General features: G+C 40.8%; 1 protein-coding gene across 1 annotated transcript; it reads left to right on the top strand.

Moving 5' to 3' along the window:
• The first annotated feature begins 34 nt into the window (after nt 1-34).
• LOC118579656 (oocyte-secreted protein 1-like) lies at nt 35-26289 on the top strand. Its single transcript, XM_036181153.1, has 6 exons — nt 35-89; nt 6254-6318; nt 21862-22043; nt 23582-23679; nt 25561-25680; nt 26141-26289. Exons 2-6 carry the CDS (start codon nt 6297-6299, stop codon nt 26262-26264), a joined length of 546 nt encoding a protein of 181 aa, XP_036037046.1. The 5' UTR covers nt 35-89; nt 6254-6296; the 3' UTR covers nt 26265-26289.
• Nucleotides 26290-26313: the final 24 nt, after the last annotated feature.

The following is a 26313-nucleotide window of genomic DNA, read 5'->3' as shown; positions in this document are numbered from 1 at the left end:
AGTGCACCTTTGGAAAAAGGTTTCCTCATGACGATCACCACAACAAGGCTCAAGACACGAATGACTACATCGAAGCTCCTTTGCAAAGTGTATGTGTTTTGCAAATTATTTGTGACTTCTTCCATAAGAACGATTCTATTGACTGAGAAAAAAGCTTAAGAGTTTGGGATGAACATAATAGTATGGGGGATTTGGTATAGACCTGGCTCCACAGACATCAAAAGAGGTTATTAACTACATCCAACTCCAGCTTCCTGGGTAGAAACAGGTATAAATCCCTTATATTGAAGGCAAAACCCCACAAATTTAACATTTCTGGCTTCCCCGCTGCTAATTGTAAACTCAAAGACTTCATGCTCTCTACAAAATGGGTCATCCAAAATGCTGATTTTTCTATTAATTTAAACCTATGCTCATGCCAAGGAGACTTAACATGAATGACTTTGTTGTGTGAATCTGAAATGTCTCATGAAAACAAGTGTATTAAAGGCTTGGTTGCTATTTGTTGAGGCTCCTTGGAAGTAATTGGTTAGTATGGGCTGTGATTTAATTAATAGATCAAGCCATTGATGGAATCCTAATTTGGATGAAGACTAAGGAGGCACAGCTACCAGGGGAGATGTGTCAGTTGGGGTCTCTGAAGGACTTATCTTTTCCCTCATGCCCTTCTTACTTGGAGTTGGACAACCAATCAGAGTCTTGTCCCTGTAGGAAACTGGTTGTCCATAGCTCTTCATCTAGGGATTGGAGCCTTGTGAGATTTCCTCCAACTGTGTTGGCATGTGCTATGATCATTATGTAGGTTTTATTATACCACTATATATTTTGGTCTTTCATGGGTGTAACATCCCTGTCATGTCTAGAAAGACATGTTTGGCACTGCAAATTCCTTATCTACTGATCCATTTGTTGAGCCCCTGGGGAAGGACTTCTTTGTTGTTCTTTGTGTTTGTTTTTTGAGACAGGGTTTCTCTGTGTAGCTCTGCCTGTCCTGGAACTTGCTCTTTAGACCAGGCTGGCTTTGAACTCAAAGATCTGCCTGCTTTTGGTATTAAAAGTGTATACAGCCAATGGCTAGCTGTGGGGGAGGGTCTTAATGGATGTTCTGTTCACACATCTGAGTTCTCTGTTTCTAGTGGGTTTCAGTCTCCATTGATTCTCTTCCAAGCAAGCTCATAGGTCATATTACTGCACAGAACAGGGACTAATTAGTCCCTGTATTAAACAGTCAAGTATTAAAAAGAAGGTATTAAAACAAGATTGGCAATTACTTAGCCCTGCTCCCATTTTCCTGCTAATTTATCCTAAAATGTAAAAACTCAAATTAGTTTGATTTAGAGGCATAATACCACACACAATAAAACATTTTATTTGTAGATTGTGGTTACATTAAAGCTTAAAAACACGATAGATTATTTTCAAAGGTGTCACAAAGGGTTATCATATATTAAAATAAAATTAAAACATGTCATATTCTTAAACTTTATGTTGCCATGGTGAGTCAACGGTGAAAGGATGGATGAAAAGATCTTTGAATGGAATAATTCCTCATCCCATAAAAGGGTGTTGACTGTGGAAAAAAAATTCAGAAACTGATATTTACTATTTTGAGATAACAAGGCTCAAGAATATTTTCCTTTCATTATTGAGCCATTTTTTATCTTATTTTATTTTTAATAGAGTAACAGTAATAGCAATATTGGTTCCTCAATATATCTCAATTACTGTTCTAAAAGTTCGTTACACAACAAACTTATATGTTGGTGATTGTGACTTGGGGGAGGGGAAAACATGGTAAAAATGTATTTACATTTAAAAATTGTTTAAAATAATGAAAAACAAAATTTATAAAAATAAAAATTCAAATGGAGGTAGGCTAACAGCAGATCTTCATGTCTCTCTCCTCTCCTCCAAATCCAGTCCCCCAATTTCACCCCTACCTCTGCAGCAGACCTATTGTTGTGGCCTCCCCTCCCTCCCTGCCCCCATCTCCAGTGATTCACAAAGATCTCCTCCAGCCTTTCTCCCCACTCATCCCATTATCCCAGCCCTCAACACCAATAGGCGTTCCCTGGGGAATCCATCAGCCAAGCTTGTCACATAAGCAAGTAGGTCAGCTAAGCAGGTAGGTGAGCTAGAGATCTTTACTCTCTCTCCTCTCCTCCAAGTCCAACCCCCCAGTCTCATCCTCAGCTTGGTAACAGACTACCTGCTATGGCCTCTCCTCACTCTCTACCACCATTCCCAGGGGAACCAAGCAGACACTAGTGGAATGCTCTGCTTTCATTCCTCCTTGGACACCCTCAGCCCTCTGCCTCTTCACATTCCCATTCTAAGTATCAGCTCCCACTACTTAGAAATGCATTCCTCTTGGAACACCCAATGGCCGTATGTAGCAGGATCCTAGAATTCCCTACCAAGGAACACACAGCCACCACAGATGGGGTGTTGAGACCACTGATGTTAAGAGTTATCAATAAGCGGTGCTTGTTGTTGATTCCTATTATTTGTTGTTGTGCTATGTGTTTTTTTTTTTCCTGTTCTGGGATTATTTATTCCTTGTGGTATCTTGGGTGTGGCTAACTGCTTTGAGTTGAATTTTTCAATGGTAAAAATGGCCATTTTACCAGAAGCAATCTACAGATTTAAAGCAATCTGCAATCTCTATCAAAATTCCAACACAACTCTTCCCAGATAAAGAAGCTAGAAATACACACTGGAAAAAATACAACATTTTAAACAAATGGTGCTGGTCAAACTGGATGTCTGCATGTAGAAGATTGCAAATAGATTCATTCTGCACAAAACAACTCCAAATAGGTCAAAGACCTCAACATAAAACTAGATACATCGAACCTGACAGAAGAGAACATGGGCAAGAGCCTTGATCTCATTAACACAAGAAAACTTTCTGAACTATTAGCACAGGCACTAAGATCAACAATTAATCTCATGAAACTGAGACACTTCTGCAGCCTTCAGAATGGCTATAAACTATACATCTGATGGAGGACTAATATCCAAAATATATAAAGAACTCAAGAAAGTAGATATGAATAAAACAAATAAATCCAATTAAAAATGGGGTACTGATCTAAACAGAATTCTCAAGCAAGGAAACTCAAATGGCTGAGAAATTCTTAAAGAAATGTTCAACATCATTAACCAGGGAAATGCAAATAAAATCTAGTTTGAGATTCCATCTTACACCTTTCAGAATGGCTAAGATCAATAAAACAAGCAACAGTTCATGCTAGTGAGAATGTGGAGTAAGGGGAACACTCATGTTTGTTGGGAGTGCAAACTGATATGGCCACTATGGAAATCAGTGTGGTGGTTCCTCAGAAGGGATTAGATCTCCTTCAAGATTCAGCCATACCAAAGGATGCTTCATCTTACCATAGAGTCACTTGTTCAACTATGTTCATTGCTGCTGTATTCACAATAGCCAGAAATTGGAAATAGCCTAGATGTCCCTCAGCAGAAGAATGGATAAAGAAAACATGATACATTTGCACAGTAGAACATTACTCAGACATTGAAAAATGAAATCATGAAATTTACAGGTCAATGAATGGAACTAGAAAAAAAATCATACTGAGTGAGGTAACACAGGCCCAGGAAAAACAAATACCATGATGCTAGCTGTTAGTTCAATTGTAAACAAACTACAATGTATAGAACCACAGAGGATATGTATAAAGTAAAAGACTAGAGGAGCAAAGAGATATCCTTAGGAAAGGGAAATTGAGTAGACATGATGGACAAGGATGAGCAATTGGAATGGGAGGATCAAGTGAGGAGCAGAATGAGAGAGGCAACACAGGAAGAGACAGCTAAAATTAAGGGCCGTTTGAAAGAGCAGGGAAACCTAATACAGTAGAAGCTTCCTAAAATATGTGCATATGTGAAGATGATCTAAATGAAATCACCAATTGACAGGGGAGACAGAGCCCTAAATGGACATCTCTTGTACCAAATGAAGCTTCTAGTACTGGGAATGGGTTACATCTAATTGAGTTGTTGGACAAAAGGGCCTCATGGGCACTCCCAAGAATCTAGGTTGTTGCCAAGGCTATTGGTTATTTTTCACACACTGATATCACTGTCCTATTGCTGAAGACAATACTTCTACAACTCACTGAACACAGAGAAGTTAAGCTGGTGCCTACCTAGAGACTTCACCCTTATGGGATAGTGTCCTTGGTACTGAAGGTAGTCTACACACTACAAAAGAAGAAACGTAAACACCAACTTTTCTACAATTGTATCCTGTCTGCAAGATATGCTAGTGCAATGTTGGCACAAAGCTTGTGGGAGTAATCCACCAATATCTGATTTTACTTAAGGCCCACTCCTACAGATTGAACCCATACCCATTGCTGCTTTAGTGACCAAAAAACCTGAGAGTAGATAGCCCAGGGACCAAGGGTTAAGTCAAATACTACTATTCTGCTAAAGGAATCTAGCAATAAAATGACTCCTAGTAACATTCTGCCATACCCATAGATCAGTGCCTTGCTCCACTATTAGGGGAGAAGCTTCTCCCTGCATCATATGGGAACAAATACAGAGACCCACAGACATAGTATGCAGAGGGGATACTGACCTTAAAGGAAAGTCACCATTTAGTCCCTCCCTTCAGGGCTCAGAGAGCCCAGAGGAACAGGAGGTGGAAAGAATGTAAGAACCAGAGGGATGCAGGATGCCAAGGAAACAAAACTCTCTAAACACAAGATTGGCATACATATGAATCCATAGAGACTAAACACAAGATTGGCATACATATGAATCCATAGAGACTAAACATAAGATTGGCATACATATGAATCCATAGAGACTAAACACAAGATTGGCATGCATATGAATCCATAGAGACTAAACACAAGATTGGCATACATATGAATCCATAGGGACTGAGGCAGAATTCACAGGGCCCTTATTAGTCTGCACTTGATGGGGTCTTAGATCTGAAAAGAATTGGACACATGCCTCTATCCTTAACATAGAAGCTAACTCCAACCAATAACCACTTGGAAATGGAAATTTAGTTTTCTCCAGTGGAGTGCAGCTGGGGAAACAAATTACTCTTAAGGGTAGGCTGCATGCCCAGAAGTAGATAGGCAATGGAAAATGAACTCAACTGCATCCTTGGAGGTTCCTGACATATAATGTTGTGTCAGGGCGTGCTCTCTTTTTAAATTTTTATCCTTTTTTATTTTTTAATTTTTATTCCCCTCATCTCTCTTTACCCTATAGGCTCTTAGAGTATATATTGTGACTTCCAGTTTTATGTTCTTATGGGATACCTGAGTGTATCAATTAGTTGGTCTCTATTTCTGGTTTTTTGTGCCTTTTCTTGGGCTCATTTCCTTTGGTTTGTTTTGTCCTATTCCGATGTGTTTTTATTTTATTTTATTTTATTGTTCTTTAGAAGCCTTTTTGTTTTCTAATGGGAGACAGAAAGATGATGGATCCAGGTGTGAGGGGTGGTGGGGAGAAACTGGGAGGAGTAGAGGGAGGGGAAAACGTATCAGGATATACTATGTGAAAAAAAATCTACTTTTAATAAAAAATATTATTCTTTGACAAATTTATACATTTACATAATGTATTTTGTTCTTTTTACCCATTAATCTCTCTCATCCTTTTTATTCCTATGGAACCATGCCTTTTTCTGTGCAAGTCTCCCTGCTATTTGCATGTCTCTGAAAAAAATTTATTGGAATGTTGCATGTTTCTCTGTCTGTCTCTCTCTATCTGTGTGAGACAGACAGACAGACACACAGAGAGAGAAAGAGAGAGACAGAGAGACAGAGAGAGAGAGAGAGAGAGAGAGAGAGAGAGAGAGAGAGAGAGAGAGAGAGAGGTTTAGTTAGGGTTGTTTGCATGAACACAGGTAGGGGATATTTACTGAAGCATGGGCAATCCACCAGTAGCTCACCACAGAAGACAATGACTCTCCATCATTAACTGCAAATAGTTCCTCTGGGAGGGGTGGGGCTCCATGACCCTCATGGCTCCAGAATATTTTTGAAGTTGAGCACTCTCTGTGCTGGAGCCAGCTAACTTTAGGGCTCTAAAATAGGAGCAGTATGGCACATAATCCATCCTACGTGAGCGGGAGCCACATAGACCTGGTTTTGTAAACACTTCCAGAAAAGAGAAACAGCTCTCAAAGAGAACTTGAATATACTTGACAACAACACAGTGGTAAATCATCAATGTTTTGCTCATATGTTTTTCTTTTCAGATCCACCTGCAGCTTAAGACATTTGGTCTTTTTGTGAAAAGACATGAAGAGAACGTCCCAAATTGGTAAGTTCAGAACTTTTCCATCCCTCCTCCCATTACAGACATTGGCTTTGGATTCAGATGTTTAGTTCCAAATACTGTAAGGTAAAATATTACTGTCAAGGAGAGACACCCAAGGATGAGGAGAGGATGTAAGACTGGAACCTTATTGTAGCCTTTCATCAATTTGTACAGTGACTATGTATGACTCATTTCTACTGAGTATATGGTTGAGAAAGTATAGGATCTTTCCCCAGACAAATACTCAATGTAATGGATAATTTTTGCTTTGGCCATAAACTGTGAATGTTTGCATATTCAGTTTTGACCCTTGTAGGAGTCCTTACCCAGTTATCTAGTAAGTGGGCATAGCCACAAAAGTTGCAGTATCTCAGTTGTAACAGGAACCAGTATTGAGCAGCAGGAAGGAGCATTTCTTGGTTATTCATGGCATAAGAGCTTCCAAAGGAAAAACAAAACAATAAAAACAGGGATTAGAAAGCAGTGCAGAGGCCCAAAGGTCACTCACTATCCCTTTGTTTAGTTCCAGCCTCAACACAACAGTCTGGTGATTCAGCAGCCTTGATATCAAAACCTAATAGATTTCACAGTCTACTAAAAAGCTATAGCTTTTTATAGCTTTAAGATGGCTGCATTATTCTTGTTCAACAGCCCCAGACCTGCTTAAAATCCTTCATTTAGGGCTAATAAGTCTATGGATACAGAAATTATTCTCAGTTAAGAAAAATCTCTTTCAGAAAATTCTGTGAGTAATTGCCTGAAGGGAAGATGTTCCTAAAATCTCTCCAAGTTGAACTAACAGGTTATCAGGAGCTAATGAAGTCTGATTACTTTTATTTAAGGATTTTATTTGATTATAAATTATATACATACATTATATATATAAATATGTGTGTGTGTGTGTGTGTGTGTGTGTGTGTGTGTGTGTGTGTGTGTGTACATGAGTACGGTACCTATAGAGTCCATAAGAGGGTGACAGATCCTCCTGGAGCTGGAGCTAAGGATTTGTTGTGAACTGATATAGATGTGGGTGCTAAGAACCAAATTCAGGTCCTCTGGAAGAGCAGTCAGTGTTCTTAGCCACTGAACCATCTCTGCAGCCCCTGACTACAATCATTTCAGACTATTTCAGCGAGTCATCTTGGAACATGAGTCCTACAAACTCACTAACCAGCACAGTGCACTAAAGCATAGTTAAGAAAACAATATTTTCAGATCATTTTGCCAAATTTAAATCTGGGACTTTCTGACTATATGAATCTGGAAGATCATTTAATGTGTTTGTATCTAATTTTCTGTCACTAAATTGGCATGGTATTCATGCTGTACACACAGAGTTGATGGTGAAGATTCAAGTGCCCCAGGCTCACAAATGCTGTGAGTGGCAGGCACACATTAGAGCTCAGTGGCTATTGCCATTAGCAAGGACAGTCATATTCTTACCAAAATGCTGATACCATACACAATCTATGTTTATCAACTTTCTGATTTTTTTGTCTTATTTAATTCCAAATTACTTCTGGAATTATAAAATTACTATTTAAACCAGGTGTAGTTTTGTTTTTAAAGCTTTATCTTCTGTGTCATTTATTACTGAATTGTTTCCAAACTTAGAAGATAGAATTAATTTTTCATTTGACTTTCTGAACTCTAATCTTATAATAACCTAAAGTTTCAGTCTCCTTTCTCTCTCTGTCTCTGTCTCTGTCTCTCTCCTTTCCTCCCTCCATTTTTCCACCCCTGTCTTGCAGTACTGGGGATTCATCTCAGAGCCTTTTGATTGCTAGGTAAGTACTCTACCACTGAGCCATATCCTCAGCTCTCTTTTTATATTGAGATGGTCTCACCTAGTTTTTATGGCTGGCCTTGAACCCACTGAGTTGTGTTAGGCAGGTCTTGAACTTATAGTCTGTCTTCCTCAGCCTCCTGAATAGCTGGTTTTACATGACTTCCATTAGACCCAGTTAGGGTCTTTTGGATTGTTCAGAAGGTCAAAGCAAATCTGTGTACTTTAGAAATTTCCATAGATATTGTGTGCCAGTATTGGTGTAATGCATTTGGCTTGGCAAGATGTCTTTCCTCTTGGAGAGTAGATGGGATGAACAGCCAAGACCCATTTATGGCTTTGTAACTGGTGTCACTTTCTTGGCCAAAATTTTGGTCCCTGGTCGGGACTGCACTAGAGGTTAAGATGGATTGACATGCTGTAGACACAGCTACATAAGAAGTCATGAATTTCAAGGTTTGTGGACAAACAATGGTACATTCTAGCCAAGAGCTGTTGGAATTTAATCAAGGAGTCAATGTGTGTTTTGTACTGACCTGCGAACCACACACTGCAGCTGAAGCTCAGCAGAAAAATATAACTTCTTGGGTTTATAGGTGAGCCAGGTATAAAAGATAGTTCCATCAGCTACTATCTGTTGAGATGAGAGATCTTTGAAGTATGCATATGGTTTGTCACAACACATTTTAATATATTCAAATGAGAAATTGAAAGATAAATCATTTGCCACTCTATCATCCCAAGAAATAAAGATATGCAGCTGAATTAATGTGCTTAAAGTTCTCTCTGAAATACAGAAGCACTCATCACACTTGACAAACAATTTCTTCCTTCCTTTTTTTTTTTTTTTTTTTTCCAAGACAGGGTTTCTCTGTGTAGTTTTGGTGCCTGTCCTGGATTTCACTCTGTAGACCAGGCTGGCCTCAAACTCACAGAGATTTGCTTGGCTCTGCCTCCCGAGTGCTGGGATTAAAGCCTTGTGCCACCACCACCCAGCAAGTATTTCTTTCTTACTTAGATGTAAACTTGCTCTAAGAGGATTTAAAAGATGAAGAAACTATTGAAGGAGTCTGATACTTCTTATGTCAATCTCAGTATTTGGCTCTTACTTTGGATATCCAAGTTTCTAAAATCTCATCAGAAGGAAGAGTGTTAACTAAAACAAGATGTATTTGTACTGACCAATTAGATTTCCTGAGCATAAAATGCATTTACACTTCATAAATAAGTTACAAATCCTATGGTTTTACCATACTGGCTTCAAGTTCTATAACAATTTGATCCTCTATTATTTATGCATTAGGGATCATACTAGAGATGATGTATTATCCAAGTTAATAGAGAGATCCCAAAGTCAGTAACTTGTTAAATAAATAGTAGGATTGATGATTCATGTGGTTCCCAAGGTCTGATTTATTTTATCCAGTTTTCAAATCCAGAAGTCAGACAGACAGACACTATTAAAACCATGAAATGGCCTTATGATGATTGGCAGACTTTAGGTTGCATCAGTGGTGGAGGATCTGCCCAGAGCAAAGGGTAAGGAGAGAAGATGGGTGTAGGGGTATTTTGACCAGGGTTTCTCAGATGTGACACTTGTACTTTAGATTAGGTATCTCTCTGTTATGTGTGGAGGGGCCGGTGCCTACATGTGCTAAACACCTGCTCCTCTTCCCCAGATGTCAGTTGTACCCTTCTCTCTGGATGGAGTCATTAACATTGTCTCCTCAAATTGCCCAGTGTTCCCTGTTGGAAGGATCTTCCCCACTTGATAACTATGGTCTTAGACTTCTGTGAAGGGCCCTATATCTGACACTTGCTTTTAGCTGCTAAAAACCCCCAAATGCCTTTGGATTTCTTTGGATGGGTGTATGGGAACAAATATGAGTGTCTGGCATCTTGCTTTGGGTAGGCACAGGCTTGAGAAATAGACTGAGATAGACAATCATTGCATGATACTACAAGGCAGAGAAGACTGAAGGATCTTCATGTAAGTCCGGAATGAGTAGAAATGGTGAAAACATTCCTCATGTTTCTTTTAGGCTAAGGCACTAGGTTGGCAATACCAGTGTTACATATGTATTAAGACAAGAACAGGAAACAACACTTAAAAGACTACATATGGCACCAGGTAAAACGGTCCTTCTCTTACCTCTGAAACAATCCCACAGAGATTGATAGGATAATTAAACTCAAGTTCATTTGGTCGCACACGAATCACCAAACAGCCTGTCCCTAGGAATAATTCATCAGGGCCTACACGTTCATCTGGATAAAACAGTGTCCTTTTAGCTATAACACGGAGATTAAGATAATTGCATTCCACTGATACTGTTGAAAGAGAAGAAAAGGCAGTCAGCTGCTCCTCCTCAATACATTGACATGAAAGAAGGCCCAAGTTAACCAAAACAAATAGCGGTTAGGGATGTGGGCAAAGATGATTCCTTTCATAATATGACTCCACTTCTATTTTCTTCCCACTGACATCCCTGAAATGAATCAACTTGCAAAACCCCCGAAGTTCTGCCTGAGATTAAATGTGGTGGCTATTTGGAATGGAAGCAGAGGTATGCATTTTTTTAAATCAAGGTGCTATATTGGGTACTAAGTTCCTCAAGCCTTGATTAATATCTCTCTCTCTCTCTCTCTCTCTCTCTCTCTCTCTCTCTCTCTCTCTCTCTCTCTCGGTTTAAGTGCATGCTGGTATATGTACACATGGAGGTCATCAGTAGATGTTGTATCTTTCTCAGTTGCTCCCCCCCCCCTTACTTTTTGAGACAGGTTTTCCCACTGAACCTGGAGCCTGCCAACTCTGCTAGAGTAGCAATCTATCTGTCTCTACCTCCCCAGCACTGGGATTACAGCTTTCCCCCTGGGTGCTGGAGATCTGAGCTCAGCTCTTCATACTCACATGGAACTAATTGAGCCATCTCCATGGCCGTCAGGTTTTAATTTTCAGGCCATGGTGGTGTGTCAAATAGTAGCAGATATACAGTTCAGATGGAAAGAAGATGTGAGTCGTTCAAGGTCCCAGAATGAATAAAGAGCTGGGACTGAACATTATGCTCTTTGGACCCACTACACTGCATCACCCTGGAGACCAGAATGTTCAATTAGGGCTCTGCTGGATTCTTCTTCCAAGCTTTAGGATCAGCTCTCCAATTAGCTATCAGATATACAGATGCTATGTGAAGCAGTCCTCCTCATGCACGCACAAGTTCTATGTGGAACTCTTGGTTTTTCCTTCACCTCCCTTGATGCTTCCTCATCACAGTCAACAGCATCACACCCACCTACCACTGAAGCCCAAAGGCCTTAGGATCTAGCCCCAGTTTCCACTTCCCTTCCTTACCCCAGTCTCCTACTGAGTCTTTTCACTTTGCTTTCAAAACTGATCTCCCATCTACTTCTGCATGGCTGTACCCTGGGCTCCATCACTGTCCCTTCCCCGGGCAACCTCAGCAGCCTCTTGGAGGAGCTCATTGCCCCCCAGTCTCATGCCCTTCATTCTTCTCAGCTGCCCTTTGCAGATGGAAGGATCCTCTTGCTTACAGCCCTTTCCCACCATCTCAAAACTCCACTCCCCTGTCTAACATTTTAACGTTCAAGTTATATTTTTTCCTATTAGAAAATGTTTCATTTATCTTGGACACAGTTCATCAGCTTGGACTATCACATTTGCAAAAGGTATTTTGCAGAACTCTGCTTTTGTTTTATCTAAAGGCAAGGAATAGGGAGTGTTTCCTGCTTTCTAACAGCCCACCTTCCTGTAAGCAATGATGATATTATTTCTAAGGTCCCATGGTAACTATGCTGCCTCCAGGAACTCCCTTTTGTCCTCCAAATACTACACACATTATTCTTAGTACCTGTACTTACTCAAAATCAACTTTCCTTCTGAGACATTATAATAGTTCATATGAAAAACTCCTAAGTTAACCTCTGCCTCCTTTCAGCTGAGTCTCTGGTGGTCTGCAGGACTTGGAGGTATTTTAAATGAGTACTGTCCCACTTTGTCTTAGGGAACATGATTCCATGCCAGTGGTGAAACAAGGTTCCTTAGTTGTTTGGGAAACCATTAGACCTCCTGGGGCCTGAGAACAGCTTGGGACCAGTCTGTATGGGATGTTGAAGGCTAGTCTTTGTGCCATGAGTTGGTTATTGGGAAACTGAAGAAAATTGTATTCAGAATATCTTAGAAATGATGTAGGGAGGGCAAGAGAGATGATTATGCAAGGGGAGCTAGTTAAGAATGTGTAGTTGAATAGTGCTGGCAGGAACCTGAAAAGACAGATAAGGTACAAGTTGAGGAAGAACAGATGGCTCAGGGTGACCTGGTAGGAAATTGAAGAGTGCCTGTGTGGGAAGAAGTGGGAGGAGGGGATGGGAATCCAACTCTGAGACCTCAGCCAAAGTAACGACTTGAGTCCAAATACCTTCACTCACGAGGACAGGGAAGACAAAGTTTGCAACCTGTATGAAGGCACTATAATGTTCTGGTAACCCAGGTAGAGATAACATATAGGGCTGGGAATTATTAAGTTGTTAACTTTTTCAGATGGAACAATAAAGCCCTCGAAACCAAGAGCCCCATGACTCATGGTCATTGAGGAACTACCCCTTGAAAACATTACCAGTCAAGGTCCACTCTGATACCTGGCTCTTGCCCAGAACACCTCCATGCTGTGAGCAGCAGCAGCAGCAGCAGTAGCAGTCCTGATGTTATAAAAGTCTTCATTATGCTAGACCAGGCCTGGGACCTCCTCAGGTATTAGATAGTGAGAGGAACTGGGAAGCTGGAAGTGTTTTTATGCCTTACTCAGGCCGTACTCAGGTGTATTCAATGAACCAATTCAGAGAGGAGAAAAAAAAACCACAACCCTTCAGTACCATCAACTCTAAATGTTGAGCCTTTCTTTATCATATGGGCTAGAGAAATAGAGTGTTGGCTAAGTGAATACAGCCACACATTATCAGGTGCTTTTGAACTGTCCCATAGTCAAAATGCTTGACTATGTGGTCAATTGCTGGCTAGTCTTTGGTATTCTATGAGTTGATTTAGGGATGACACCAACTCTGACACAATGATGTACTTGGTCATCTGTGGTTGAAGCCCATCTGCCCCAAGTTTGTGATACATATTTAGCTTAATTAAATGTTAATTCATTAATTAGTTAATTCCTTGGTGGGATTAGGAGATGATCTTAGCAGAACTTCCCATTAACAACAAGGAAGGAGAGGCTGTCAGATACCCCAATCTTGACTATTCCTAAATCAACCTTGAGAGAACCCAGCGCTCTTCAGTGATTTCCTAATGCCCATGCAAGAGGGACATGTCTAAGCCTTTAATTTCTTATTCCTTTGTAACTGAACCTTTCTAGACCACTAGAGTCTGATGTTCCAGGCACCATGGGATGGCCTGGGAGAGTGTTTTCTACTTCCTGCATAGTCTGTTTAACATGAAGGCTTCAAAAATTCCTATGATCTACATGTCTTACTTTTCTATTGCTGTGCTAAAACACCATACCAAGGCAACTTATAAAAATAAAGCATTTATTTGGGGCTTATTGTTTCAGAGGTGAAGAGCCCATGACCATCATGGTGGAGAGCTTGGCAGCAGGTAGGCAGATATGATGCTGGAGCAGTAGCTTAGAGCTCACATCTTAGGACACAACTATGAGGCAGAGAGCGAGAGCGAGAGAGGGAGAGTGAGAGAGAGAGAGAGAGAGAGAGAGAGAGAGAGAGAGAAAATTTGGAATGGTCTTTTGAAATCTCAGAGCCTGCCCCTAGTGACCACACCTCCTCCAATAAGGCTACACTTCTTAATCCTTCCCAAACAGTTCCACCAACTGGCAACCAAGTATTCAAATATATGAGCTTATGGGGGCTGTTTTCATTCAAACCACCCGACCAGGTATGTCAATAAAGATGTTTGTTAACTTCACCAGTAGCATTGCTTTTTTCCCCCACACTAGTATTTACTGTATAAGCTCAGGATGCTAGTGTTGTGTTTTTGATATAACCAACAATAAAAAGTACATGTGGAAAATATCCTGGGAAGTCTATTAAGAGAGGTGCTTGATGACTTATCTGAAAAACAATTTTATACAAATGAAAAGGATACTGTGGTATAAAAGAGAAGTTTTTATATATCATGGTATCTTCCTCCCTGCCCTCCCACTCTGTCTCTGTTCCAGCTTGACCCTCCTATTTCCCTATGTTCTCATCCCCCATTCCTTGCCATCTGCCACCCCCCTACCCCCAGTCCACTCATGCAGATCTCATCACTTCTTCACAGGATCATCCATTAGTCCCTTCTAGGGTCTTTTCCTGTTAGCTAGCCTCTCTGGAGTTGTGGGTTGCAGACTGGCCATCCCTTCCCTCCCATTTAGTATCCACTTATGAGTGAGTACATAACATGTTTGTCCTTCTGAGTCTGGGTTAACTCACTTAAGATGATATTTTCTAGATCCATCCATTTGCCTGCAAATTTCATGATATCATTGTTTTTTATTGCTGAGTAGTACTCCATTGTGTATATGTGCCATATTTTCTTTATCCATTCTTCAGTTGGGGGACATCTAGGTTGTTTCCAGGTTCTTGCTATTGTGAATAATGTTGATATGAACATAGTTGAGCATGTGTTCTTGTGGTAAGAATGAGCATTCCTTGGGTATATGCCCAAGAGTGGTATAACTGGGTCTTGAGGAAGACTTATTCCCAATTTTCTGAGAAACCGCCATACTGATTTCCAGAGTGGCTGTACAAGTTTGCATTCCCACCAACAGTGGAGGAGTGTTCCCCTTTCTCCACATCCCCTCCAACATAAGCTGTCTTCAGTGTTTTTGATCTTAGCCATTTTGACAGGTGTAAGATGGTATCTCAGAGTTGTTTTGATTTGCATTTTCCTGATGACTAAGGATGTTGAGCAATTCCTTAAATGCCTTTCAGCCATTTGAGAGTCTTCTATTGAGAATTCTCTGTTAAGCTCTATAGCCCATTTTTAAATTGGATTGTTCAGTATTTTGATGTCTAGCTTTGAATAGGAAGAGACAGGGTGCTGGGGAGGCTCTCAGGAATCCACAAGGTTGACCCCACCTTGGTCTGCTGGCAGTGGTCCAGAGGGTGCCTGGACCAGTCTACTCTGGTGACCAGCCTAGCAAATAACCTAACTATCATCATAGAGCCTTTGTCCATTGACAGATGGAGGCAGATACAGAGATCCACGGCCAGGCACCAGGCTGAGATCCAGGAATCCAATTGATGAGAGAGAGGAGAGATACTGTAGGCGAGGGACATTGAGGTCATGATGGGAGGACATGCAGAGATGACCGGCCACACTAGTGGAAGCCCATGAACTGTGGACTGGTGGCTGTGGAGCCTCCATGGGACTGGACTAGGCCCTCTGGATATGGAAGATGGTTGTTTGGCTCGAACTGTTTGGGGGGCACACAGGCAGGGGGATTGGGATCTGTCCCTGGTCTATGGGCAGGCTTCTGGAATCCGGTGCCTGTGATGTGACACCTTGCACAGCCTTGGTGCAGTGGGAAGGGGCTTGGACCTGCCTAGGCTCAGTGTGCTAGGCTCTGCTGACTCCTCATGGGAAACCTCAATTTGGGGGATGTGGGGGATTCAGGGTGGCTGGGAAAGAGGACTGGGGGTGCGAGGAGGGAGGGGGGTTCTGTGGATAGCATGTGGAGTGAGTAGAAAATTTCTTAATAAAGAAAAAATGAAAAAAAAGTAAAAAAAATAAAAGAGAAGTTTTGTGTATACCTAGAATAAAACTGTATTTCAAACACGCAACTTTCATCTCAAACCTCCTATACTTGGAGTTCAGTTTTTTCCACTTCAGAGATAGTCTGAAAATATCATTACTTTTTCACAATAACTTAAAAGTTAAACCAGGTAGAGCAAACCTAACATCTAAGTGCTAAGTATGTTGAGGCAGAGAGGGCACAGAGTCCTATTAACCAGCTAACCAGAGATCCCATGAGCCAGGTGTGGTGACACATACCTTTAATCCTAGAACTCAGGAAGCAGAAGCAAACTGTGAGTTTGAAATCAGCCTGTTGCATGAGTTCCACCCCAGCCAGACTACATAGTGAGACTACTGTCTCAATCCCTTGGCCCCAAACAAAACAAAACCAAAAAAGAAAGAAAATCTATAACATGAAAGAAATTGCAAGTACAAAACTTGTTAAAAACATAAACCTTACCAAGGCATGGTGGTGCACACCTTTCATCCCAGTGCTCTGGAGGCAGAGGCAGGCACATCTCTGAGTTGGAGGCCAGCCTGGTCTACAAAGCCATTTCCAAGACAGCCAAGGCTTAAACACAGAGAAACCTTGTTTCAAAAAACCTACATAACAAATAACCATAAACCTAAAGGCCTACTTAATATATTCCTTAGTGATAGATATTGTAATACTTTCTAGAGTTTTCTAGAAGGTATGTATGTGTGTATGAAGTGTCCATGTGTATGTATAGATACATATATGCTGTATAAATATGTACTATGTGTGTCTGCAGAAGTAAACTGTAGACACAGATTCATTTAGTCAGTTTTATATTATTTGTATGTCTGTGTGTTCCACTGCATTTTATTAGAGATGCTTGCAGAGTATGGGCCTGCAGGTTATTTGTGTGAGGGAGGGTACACTACCACTGGCAAAATCCCTGAGCATATGACTTCCCCTCCTCCAGCAACCATTAATTGCCTGTTGCTCCTCAGGGAAGGGTGGGATGTTATGGGCTTCTCCTTCATCCATGATGGTATGTTGGAGGGCCCCATCTTCAGTTGTACAGTTTTCCCTGAGTATAGACAATGCAACTGTGAGCTCATGGCTGCAACAGCCATGTCATGTCTATAGGACATTTTATACCACCCCTCCCTGTCCCCAGTTCTTACATTCTTTCAACCCCTCTTATGTGACGACCCCTGAAATACTGTACTTACAGGATTATTTCTAAGGAGATGCTCCTTGAGCCCTGGAGAAGGTGATATAGATGCCCATCTAGGGCTGAGCTCCCCACAGTCACTTGTTCTCAGCACATTGACTAGTTGTGACTCTCTGCATTGACCATCGCCCTCTGCAAACAGAACTCCTCTGCTGAAATCTGGGAGCAGTGGTAAACTGTGGGCACAAACATAAATATTTAATGGCAGTTTAACATTGTGTTCATTTAGTAAAATAAAAATACTCTGATTTTTTTCAAAAGCTACATATTTTAAAAATACTGTTTATTATTGTATATATATCATATATATATTTATATATTGACTGCATATATGTCTGCATATTATGTTTGTGGCTGGTGTCTGTGGAAGTCCCAAGAGAGTGTTGTGTCTCTTGGAGTTAAATATGGCTGAGAACCACCACGTGGTTGGGAATTGAACCCAGGTCCTCTGGAAGAGCAGCCAGTGCTCTTAACTATTGAGTCATCTCTCCAGCCCTCATACCCTAATTTTTAAAAACTAAGAAGTAAGATAAATTTAAGCAGAAGAAAAATTAGAGATTGGTTGAATACATCTTTATTGTATTAAGAAATGAAAACAGTAACAGCAATAAGAAAAGGTCCCAGGGTGCAAACACTCATTTATCTAAGATGATGAAACCTAGAGATGTAACATACAGCGCGGAGACTATAGTTGATGGCATTGTATTCCATACTGAACGTTTGTTAATACACACACACACACAAAACACACACACACCATACACACACACACACACAACACACTATACCATACACACATACACACACACACACACACACACACACACACACACACCACACACCATACACACACACACACACACACACACACACACACCACACACACACACATGGGCCACACCCTGTAACTTATAGGAGGAGAGGAATTTGCTCATTTATTTGGCAGCAAGTATCAAAAGCTCTTCAAGTTGAAATATGCATCTGTACTACAAGTGGGATGAAAATATTTGAGAAGTTTTTTTTTTTCCAGTGCTGGAGACTGAACCCAAGACCTTGAGATTTCTAGGCAAGTGCTCCACTACTGAGCTAACTCCCAACCTTAAGGAAAGGGCTGGGGAAATTAATTAATTAACTAATTAATTAATTAATTAAAAAATAAATATAGAATTGTATTTTCCCCAGGTTCTTATTTGTGTAGTGGAAGGGCTATTTGAATACAGCTTTTTATTTTTAATAAAGGAAAAAACCTAAATTAATAAAGAAAAATTTAAATTATATAAAAAAGAAATTGTTACATGGTAAATAAGCAGTTACATTTTTTTCTACTGTTATATTTTAATCTCTCATTTGTAACAGATTTTTTTAAGCCCTGGAGATGAAACTATACATGGAATGTATTGCCTTAAGGAGTTCATAGCATAGTGACCTTGTAGAACTACTATTTTTTTTTATTTATTTTGGTGTGTGTATTTTGTTTTGAGATAGTGTCTTATGCATAATCACTCTTAATTTATGAAGGGCTGAGGTTCAAACTCAGGGTTTTGTGTATGCTAGGCAAGAGATCTACCCATTCAGTTACAACCCCAGCCCTATATTAGGACAGATTATTAGTGCAATAATACATTTCAGGAAATACAGTCATGAGCCGGTACATTCCTCTATTCACTTCGCCTTTCAGTAGCTCTGTCTTTCATGCTATATCATCATGGGATGTAATTCTGAACTCAAGTAACTGATGATCTAGAAAAGTAGGGTGAGCTTGAATCTGGCTTTTTGAGGTGCTGGGAATCAAACTTCTAGGCCCACACAAGGCAGGTAACTTTCCCACCATTAAGCTACATTCCCAGCTCTCAATATGCATTTAAGCTGTTTTTTCATAGTGAGATTTTTAACTTCTCATTTTGAAGAAGTGTCGCCTTTTGTTTAGAAGAATTGAAGTCCCGTGTAAATTACTTGCAGGCCTTGCTACTCGGACTGTAGTCATAGAGAATCATGGGCATCACTTGAGAGTTTATCCCGAGTGCAGCGTCTCTGGGTCTGACCCCCACTTCTGCAGTAGCATCTGCTTTATGACAAGGTACTCAGGTGATGTATGTATGTAAGTTTGCAAACAAGCTCTTCTCATGAGTATCAAGACGGCATGCTTGGGAGGCAAATCCCCATGCCCCATCAATTCTGAGGGCATTAGTAAGGGTGTCATTTGGGGACTTAGAAATGTAAATTCCCTGTTCCACTCTCGCCTTGCTGAATCAGAAAAAAAAAAAAAAAAAAAAAAAGAATGGCTGTAATTCAGTCATCATGTATTAAAAAGAATACTCTGCAGGTGAATCTGATTGAGGGCTTCTGCTCAGAGGTGGACTGGTGGGATGACGTGGAAGTATAGGAGGTCTCAAGGTGTTGAGTCTTTGCATTCTGAGTGACACAGGGCAACCATATCCTTATACAGTTACTCCTGTAGTGTTCAGATAATGAGACACAGATATTTTGGGGTGGTAGGGAGTTTTAACAAAGTATACCTTAGTGTATAAAATCTCTCTATACATAATGGCACAGATTCCAATGCAAGTCAGCCTTCTGTATTTTTCTGGACCACCTGCAGAAGTCTCATCTCTCAGCAGTCATGACTGAGAGCTGTGTGTGAGTTTCAAGTGTGCTATGTGAACACTCCAGTTTACATCATGTTCTCACTAGTTCTTAACTACCTAAATAAGGTGTTACATTTTAAACGATGGACTGAGGGTGTATTCGTGGCACATGTGTGCTGTAAAAGGCGCTAGTTAATTACTCCCAACTGAGGGTTATCTATTCCAGCATATAAGAAGGCCTTTCACTCTCTCTGTTCCTGTTCTTCTGTGGGGTTTGATCTCCAGTCTGAGCAATGAAGACTTTCCTGGGCCTGCGGCAACTTCTTCTGCTTTTCTTTATGAGAACTTGGGCTGATGATTGGGCAGGTATCACACATGACTTGGAGAATTGGGATGTCTTAACATGTGCTGAGGGATGGGGCTTTTAGATTGTTTCATAGAGATTGGTGTCTTTCAGATGCATGATCTTAGAATCTCACGTTTCTACTGAGACTAGACACTGTCCTAACTTGAGTTCCTTCTTTCTCCAGTCCCCTTTTCTTTTGATCTTTCCCAGATCACATTACATTCTGGGGATTCAGTGCTTGAGGTGAGTTAGCTCTGAGGAAAGTGGAGTGGCCTGGAAAGCACAGAGGTATTCATGGGCTATTAAGAACTTGGGACTCACTGGACATGGTGGTGCATGCCTTTATTTCTGAGTTCAAGGCCAGCTTGGTTTACAGACCAGGGCTACACAGATAAACCCTGTGTCGAAAAACCAATAAATACGTAAGCAAATAAATAAATAAATGATCTCAGGACATCCTGTGGCATGTAGGAAAGGAGCCTTTTCAAGGGTTCAGCATTCTTCCTTGGCCTTATCCTCTGTAGAGCCACAGTATCTGAGAGGGAAGGCCAGCTCCTTGTGGTAAGATGATTAACTGATCCAGTTTCCTCAGTTTAAGTGCCAACAAGTCTACTTTAAGCAAACTTGAGTGGTTGGTCACCTAAATATGAGTGCAAACTCTTAGTTTGAAAGTTTAGAATTACAACAAAAAGTTAGGTATTTTTGTCAAATTTCTTTCAACAAGATAACTTAGTCTTGATGCTAGGGAAGTTGCAAGACTCTTAGTGTGTTGGTTAATGTATTTTATTTCTTGTTATTAGGAGCTACTTAAAGGGGATTGCTCTAAGCCATCATATTAGTATCCACCATCTCATCACACAGACTTGTTAAATCCGTGCTGACTTGCTTTCCTTGCTTAAATTATCCAAGTGAGTTAGAATGGGAGTCCCTGTGGTCACCTCTGATCTCAGTGTCTTCCCTCTATCCATCGGAAGCTTAGTAATCATCCATTCCTCTGCACGTTTCATAATTTTACTTCAGCTTTACAGAAGCAGAAGTATGGTTTACAGGTATCTAAAGTATTATTTATAATTAATTCTATAGCTTTATTTTGCTCAGTATTATTTAGAGGTATTTCCTCTCCCTCCACTCCTCCTACCTCCCTTCTCCCCTAGATCCCTTCCTCCTCCATTTCCCTTTGTGGGGGGGGGGAGCAGGCCTCCCAGGGATTTCCACCAAACATGGCATAACAAGTTGGTTGTAGTGTTCTTGACTTGTGTTTATTGCTATATCAACCCTCCATGTTTGCGTATATATACCACAAGGCTGTGGATTTAGAAATGAAAACACGGACTAGTGTGGAGGAATGTGAGTTGATTATGAGTGCGGCCGTGCTCTGCACTTCACAGAGTGTATACTAGAAATGTGTTCTTGTGTCCCAGCTGTACAAAATGCTGGCTTTGAGATCGGGCATGGTTTTGCACACCTTCAATTTCAGCACTTGGGGGCCAAAGACAGGTGGAGCTCTGTGAGTTCAAGGCCAGTCTGGTCTACATTGAGAGTTCCAGGTCATTCAGAGCTATGTAGTGAGACTTGCCTTAAGAAAAATATTGACTTCTGAGAATGGAATTAAAGGATTAAAAATGTTTTAAATTTGTATTGCTCTTCCCCCTGAAAGACTTATTAAAATTGTCTTTAGTAGATAGGAGTGTATGTGAGTATATTAGGGATGAATTAATAGCAGATGATTATATTTTACAGACTTGCTTCTCTCTAAAACATGTTTTATTTTGTTAAGGGATGAACTCTTGCATTAAGTAGCTCTGCTCAGATGTTCTGTGATGATTCCCATACAGCCTGTTAACAGGAATATTCTCTTTTCTTTTTATTAGCCTATCGTCTGCAGTGCACCAATCATTGGTTCTATCTCAGGGTTAAGGCCACACTATTTCCCAATATATTTATGGAACCTGATGAAGTGTTTTTAGGAATTGGCTGTCCTGTGAACACCGTCTGGCCAAACGATGTCTATGATTTTACCTACCGTACTTACTCCTGCGGCATTGTCAATAAAGTAAGAAGAAATGCTATTGTCTATGGTCCCTTCCTTGGACCTGCAAAATGGAAATCATAAAGTTTCTATTTGTCATATAGCTGGGTTAATGTCTTTAAAAGTCACATCCAGGAAGTATGTTAACTTGCTGATGGGAAGAGACCTGTTTTCTGAACATGACAAAGTAGTATCCCAAACTAGTTGGCACATTACAGTCCTTGACATTTGGCTAGCCTCAGGTGGAAGAGAGTAACATTGGCTAAACATCACAAAGGTCCTCAGAGTTCCCTACTGGGAGCATCGACAGGTTAGTTATTCATTGCTATCTAACATTAACTGGGATTTTGAGTTGATTAAAAAAAATAAAAATCAGAAACTTTGCTATAACATTACTTATTACAAGACATTGCACAACTTTGACAGGTTGAGATGAATGACAGGTTTGGTAACACAGGAAGAATATTTTAGATGGCACTGTGCATGCGGGATTCAGGATGTTTATTAAGTGCCCTTGGGCTGTGGTGAACTCAGACAGCTGTGGGTGATCCTGAAGGCTGTTTGCAATTCAGCCAGATAACTGATTAGAACTAGAACTTCATCACGGTGGTTTCTGCTCTCTCGCTCTCTCGCTCTCTCGCTCTCTCGCTCTCTCGCTCTCTCGCTCTCTCGCTCTCTCGCTCTCTCGCTCTCTCGCTCTCTCGCTCTCTCGCTCTCTCGCTCTCTCGCTCTCTCGCTCTCTCGCTCTCTCGCTCTCTCGCTCTCTCGCTCTCTCGCTCTCTCGCTCTCTCGCTCTCTCGCTCTCTCGCTCTCTCGCTCTCTCGCTCTCTCGCTCTCTCGCTCTCTCGCTCTCTCGCTCTCTCGCTCTCTCGCTCTCTCGCTCTCTCGCTCTCTCGCTTCCTTCTTTCCTTCCTTCCTTTTTAAGAATTGAAACAGGCACTGGGGCTCTCTCTATGTGTCTCAGTTGTAGCATGCTCATCTAACATGTACAAGGCTCTGTGTTTGATCCCTAACACCACAGAAACTTGCCTTGGTGGAGCATGCCTGTAACCCTCTCACTGGAGAGGCAGAGGCAGGAGGAGAAGGATCAGGAATTCAAGGCCATCCTGGTTACCTAGAGAGTTCAAGGACAGCATAGACTATATGAGACCCAGTCTCAAAGCAAAAGTCCAGAGTTAATCATTTAAATGAAAGTCTCAGAAGTCTGAATTCCAGATGGGCTTCAGCTGATCTGAAAGCTGATGTTCTCCAAAATAAGCACACATTACCTTCTACTGTGTTTCTGAAAAGGAGGTGTAAGATGGGTGATCTCTAAAAATATGAACTTAAGAGCTGATCTCTTTCAATAAACAAGCGTTATCTGATGTTTACACCCCAATAATGTACCAGATTGAACCTATCTCTTCATTTAGAAGATGGTTCTTCTCATGAGTAATTGTTTAGGGAAATGGCTGTTTCTTTGGGAGAACTTGAAGTATCTATAAGCTCTTATTCAAATCCCTTGAAATCTCCTGAGATCTGTGAGATAAACAGAGATTTTAAATCTTTCTTTGCCTCTGTAGGTTCTTTGTGATGTCACTCTGCTTCAGACTAAACTTACATATATCTCAAAAAACTCTACTGCACGGGCTGAGATGCTTCTGTCCTGTGTTATGCACAGGTGAGTATCACATGTGGAGCACCTGTCCAACGCCCCAGCTTCACCTCGGCCCTCTTGATAAAAGACCCAAGCCCTAAATGTTAAACCACACAACTCAGAGTGTGGGTTGGTGTGGTGGTGGTGGAATCCAATGTCTAAAGGGAATGTAAATCTCTTTATCCTTGGCCCTGAGTCTTCAAAATTACAATTGTCTCCTAGAGCTTTAGAATGCTAGAGAAGAGAAGGATATTAATCCATGTTTCTAATACTAGTGTCAGAATGGCTGAAAACCTCACAGGTCTCACCCAACTAATCAAACTAGGCTACTTTAAAAACAAGTCCATATTCAAGTTTACTGAGGACAGAAAAAAAAGCCTGAAAGATACAGAAATATCAGAAAAATCAAGGGCAGCATGCAGCATTGGTGGGTGGGTTGAAGCCACAGGGAGAGGAGGCAGATTTAAAGCTGACCCATGGGGTGAGATTCAGCTTCCTTTTATATCTTATTAGTTAATCCATTTGAGAAAGTCTAAGGTATAGTTCACTAGCAACTCTGATCTGGTTTTTGCAAGGTTATGTTAAACTTGGCAGGTTTTAGGGGGCAATCTATTAGATTTTTCTGGTTAAAATCATTTAATGAACATCTTAAAAGGAATTTAAAATGTGTTTGTTTTTAAAATGGTTTTGCACATAAATGTGTCATAAAGTTGGGATATTATGTTTTTAATGGCCGGTCTTCCTCATCATGTTTGAAACCTCACTCTCATCACCTCACTTTATTATAATCACTTAGACACTTTAATTAGCCTATATTCATTGTACATAGTGAAGGGGCTCATAAATATATGTAAATTCAAGTGTCTCATGTACTTTGACCATATTCTCCCCATTACCCGTTTCCTCCTTTCTGCTAATGCTATTTCTTTACCCAAATAATACGTGTACACTCATATCCTCTGTGTATGATTCAGGACCCACATGTGAGAGAACATTCATTATTTTCACCTGGAAACCATTTTCCCTTCAAGTAACTGCTGAAGCCAACATTACATGTTTTCCACACAAAGAGTAATATCTGCCATAGCAGCTAATTTTGTTTGTTTGTTTCTCAAGACAGGGATTCTCTGTGTAACTGCCTTGGCTGTCCTGGAGCAGCTAACATTTTTAATGCAATATTTTAATTAATTCCTAGAGAATTGCATACAATGTGTTTGTATAATATCCATCCCCACTTCTACTCTATCTCCTCCCACCTCCTACCTATTCCTTAACATTGTGTTCTTTTTAAAATTAAAAGAATAAAACTCATTGACTCTAATTTGTGCTCTTCATATACTCATGGGTGTGGGGGTCATCCACTGGAGTATGATTGACCTACCAGGAGTCAAACCATTAAAAAACACCTGACTCTGCCTGACCCTCCCCTTATGCCATCGACTGTCCATGGCTCCTCTTATGCAGGTCTTGTTAAGTTAACCACAGGTACTGTGAGCTCATGAGTGCAGAGGTCCTGTTATTTTTAGAGACACTCTGTCTGGTCCTCTATGACCTTTAGCTCTTACTATCTTTCCATGCTTTCTTTATAGTATCGAGTGTGTGTGTATACATGGGTGTAACTGTGTGTATGATGGTGATATAAATGACCTGTTTGTGGCTGAACACTCTACTGATGCTTGTTTTCTACACTTGGCCAGTAGTGAGTTTCTGTGAGCCATTGCCCACTACAACTAAGATTTTAAAATCACATATCCTAAGCTAACATTGTTGTAAGTGATTCACTTGAATCAGCACATCTACTAGTCACTGGAATTTGGCCTTGAGCACAGCCTTCTAAACTCTAAGGTCTGACTAAATCTTTGGCCCCCTATATGATATTTCTCTTTCTTCTTCCCCTACCTTTAGTCGCTATCCTCTTTTCTGTGAAGCTGAAAGCAGAGGAGATTTCACTGGCAATCCTCCTGAATGGGAAGTGGATATGACAATACCCAGAGATGAGCAAGCTGCTCCTGCAGTTCCACCCAAGTAAGGAGACACCAAACTAATACTTTTCAGCTTTGTCAGGTATGACTTAAGAAAACAGCTAAGGACAGGTCCTGTTTGATGAAAGACACATTGCCCTTAAACAGCTTCTAGATCATGCCTTCCTGATTGTTAAAACTGTTAGTTTTTAAAACTTGCTAGTCTGTTACTAGTCAGAGATTCTATAGGAATTAGAAGTGTCCTTCTTGAGTCTTGTGGGTAGTTGGTCTTACTTGAAGACTGGGGTCTGGGAGACATGCCTCTGGGTGTTTCTACAAGGGTTTTTCCAGAGGAGATTAACTGAGTGGGGTGGGACTCATCCTCAAAGTGGGTGGTACCTATGTTGATATCTATCAATTGGTGGTCCAAGGAAGAAGTAGCATCACCTGATATCCCTCTTCCTGAGCACATATTTATAGTTGTCACCACTGTCTTCTGATGGCATCATATTCTATCTCTTCAGCTTTTCAACATCAAGTGAAGAGCCCCAGGCCTCTAGAACCAGGAAGCTTCAGCCTGCTGAAGTATCTAGCTTTGTGGATCAGAAGTTGTCACTTCTCCATTTCTCCAGAGTGCACATGGTTTGATGATGTCTTCTCTGATCCATTTTTTAAAAAGTGACTAATTTGCAATAAA

Source organism: Onychomys torridus, chromosome 1, assembly GCF_903995425.1.
Source record: "Onychomys torridus chromosome 1, mOncTor1.1, whole genome shotgun sequence".
NCBI lineage: Eukaryota > Metazoa > Chordata > Mammalia > Rodentia > Cricetidae > Onychomys > Onychomys torridus.
Note: the sequence above shows the minus strand (reverse complement) of the source record. Positions and strands in the feature narration are given on the sequence as shown.

What these genes read in the sequence shown, in the direction of transcription:
- LOC118579656 (XM_036181153.1), top strand. Translation starts at nt 6,297, where the DNA reads ATGAAGAGAACGTCCCAAATTG. An exon ending in GAAGAGAACGTCCCAAATTG is followed by an intron (nt 6,319 to 21,861) that starts GTAAGTTCAGAA and finishes TCTTTTTATTAG; the next exon opens with CCTATCGTCTGCAGTGCACC. An exon ending in CCTGCGGCATTGTCAATAAA is followed by an intron (nt 22,044 to 23,581) that starts GTAAGAAGAAAT and finishes TTGCCTCTGTAG; the next exon opens with GTTCTTTGTGATGTCACTCT.